Source organism: Suricata suricatta, chromosome 8 (genome assembly GCF_006229205.1).
Source record: "Suricata suricatta isolate VVHF042 chromosome 8, meerkat_22Aug2017_6uvM2_HiC, whole genome shotgun sequence".
NCBI lineage: Eukaryota > Metazoa > Chordata > Mammalia > Carnivora > Herpestidae > Suricata > Suricata suricatta.
Window position 1 is genome coordinate 41,589,552 of NC_043707.1, and position 1,478 is coordinate 41,591,029.

The 1,478-nt window shown below is 43.6% G+C and overlaps 1 protein-coding gene across 4 annotated transcripts in view; it reads right to left on the reverse strand.

Moving 5' to 3' along the window:
* The window catches only part of POLR3C (RNA polymerase III subunit C), an 11,410-nt gene that overhangs the window by 2,362 nt on the left and 7,570 nt on the right, over positions 1-1,478 (reverse strand). For 3 of the 4 annotated variants that reach the window (XR_003911540.1, XM_029946204.1, XM_029946205.1), the window contains 2 exons: positions 657-717; positions 81-231 (listed from right to left, as the gene is read on the reverse strand). Coding sequence is in view for 3 of the 4 variants with exons in the window: in XM_029946204.1 (XP_029802064.1) it covers positions 81-231; positions 657-717 (212 nt within the window). In the remaining variant the exon portion in view is untranslated. The remainder of the gene's footprint in view (positions 1-80; positions 232-656; positions 718-1,478) is intronic. The other variant, XM_029946206.1, reaches the window with a different exon arrangement.

The window sequence follows — 1,478 nt, forward strand, 5'->3', positions numbered from 1 at the left end:
GGGCTCAGGATGTTTGCCTCAGAGGTTTCTTTCACCCTAGGCCAGCCCCACTGGTTGGTGATCACTATGTCATCAGTTACCTGGAGTGACATAAAATTTTCTGACAGCATCTTATAAAGCATATCCTTTGCCTCCTTTGCTGGAATCATTGCAAAGTCTTCTACCTGTTTCTGCTCCAGGTGTTTCTTCTGCAAAACTAGACGGAATATTCTGGCACAGCGAGACCCAAACCTGGAAAGGAATAAAGAAAGTAAATGGCATACCAACACAGGTAAGTTTTAGTCCGAGTCACAAATGGTGACTGCTCTGTTTCCATGTATGGAGCCGGAATCAGAGAGAGGAGCAGCGGTCGGGGATTTCTTTCCCAACTCCAGACTGATGGCGGTACTGCTAATCATAAGTACCTCAGTTCCTGTGTTTGTAAGGAGGGCTTTAGGAAGTCTGGTTAATTGGCATCATTGAGAATTAAGCAGTATGATACTGAGGGAGAAGAGTAGTAGTGGATGGGATCTGTACCAGTCCAGTGGGAAGAATGGGGCAGGATGCACCAAGATGTTATCTACATTGACTGCTTACATATTGATCACATTGCTTATTCAAATGGAGTATGGAAAGGAAGTCTCTGACCCCGACCCTGAGCAGGGTGACCCCCTTACCTCTCCTGCACGACAGACTCCAGAGTGGCTGTGGCTAGGGATCCTAGAGCTTTATGCAGGTCTTCATGTAGAGGATTAAGGTCCATAACGTTTCAGCCTTGTCCCTGGGATCTTAGCTTTATTCCTAAGTCTCTAAGTTAAAATTTAAATGCAATTTTATCTTTCACATTGGTCTCATTTTTAGGGTGTAGGTATTTCTTTAAAAAATTTTTTTTTAACGTTTCTTATTTATTTTTGAGAGACAGAGAGACAGCATGAGCAGGGGAGAGTCAGAGAGATAGAGAGAGAGGGATACACAGAATCTGAAGCAGGCTTAAGGCTCTGAGCTAGCAGTCAGCACAGAGCCTGACATGGGGCTTGAACCCATGAACCGTGAGATCATGACCTGAGCCAAAGCCGGACGCTTAACCGACTGAGCTATCCAGGCGCCCCAGGATGTAGGTATTTCAATACCTCAATTTATTAGGATTTAAGTCAGGGTTTTGCTGAACTAAAATTTGGTTATTCAAAAGCCCTTCTTACACCCTCCTACACTGTTGGTGGGAATATGAACTGGTGCAGCCGCTCTGGAAAACAGTGTGGAGGTTCCTCAAAAAGTTAACAATAGAACTCCCTTATGACCCAGCAATAGCACTGCTAGGGATTTACCCATGGGATATAGAAGTGCTGATGCATAGGGGCACATGTACCCCAATGTTCACAGCAGCACTGTCAACAATAGCCAAAACATGGAAAGAGCCTAAATGTCCATCACTGGATGAGTGGATCAAGAAGATGTGGTGTATATATATATATATATATGTATATATATATATATATATA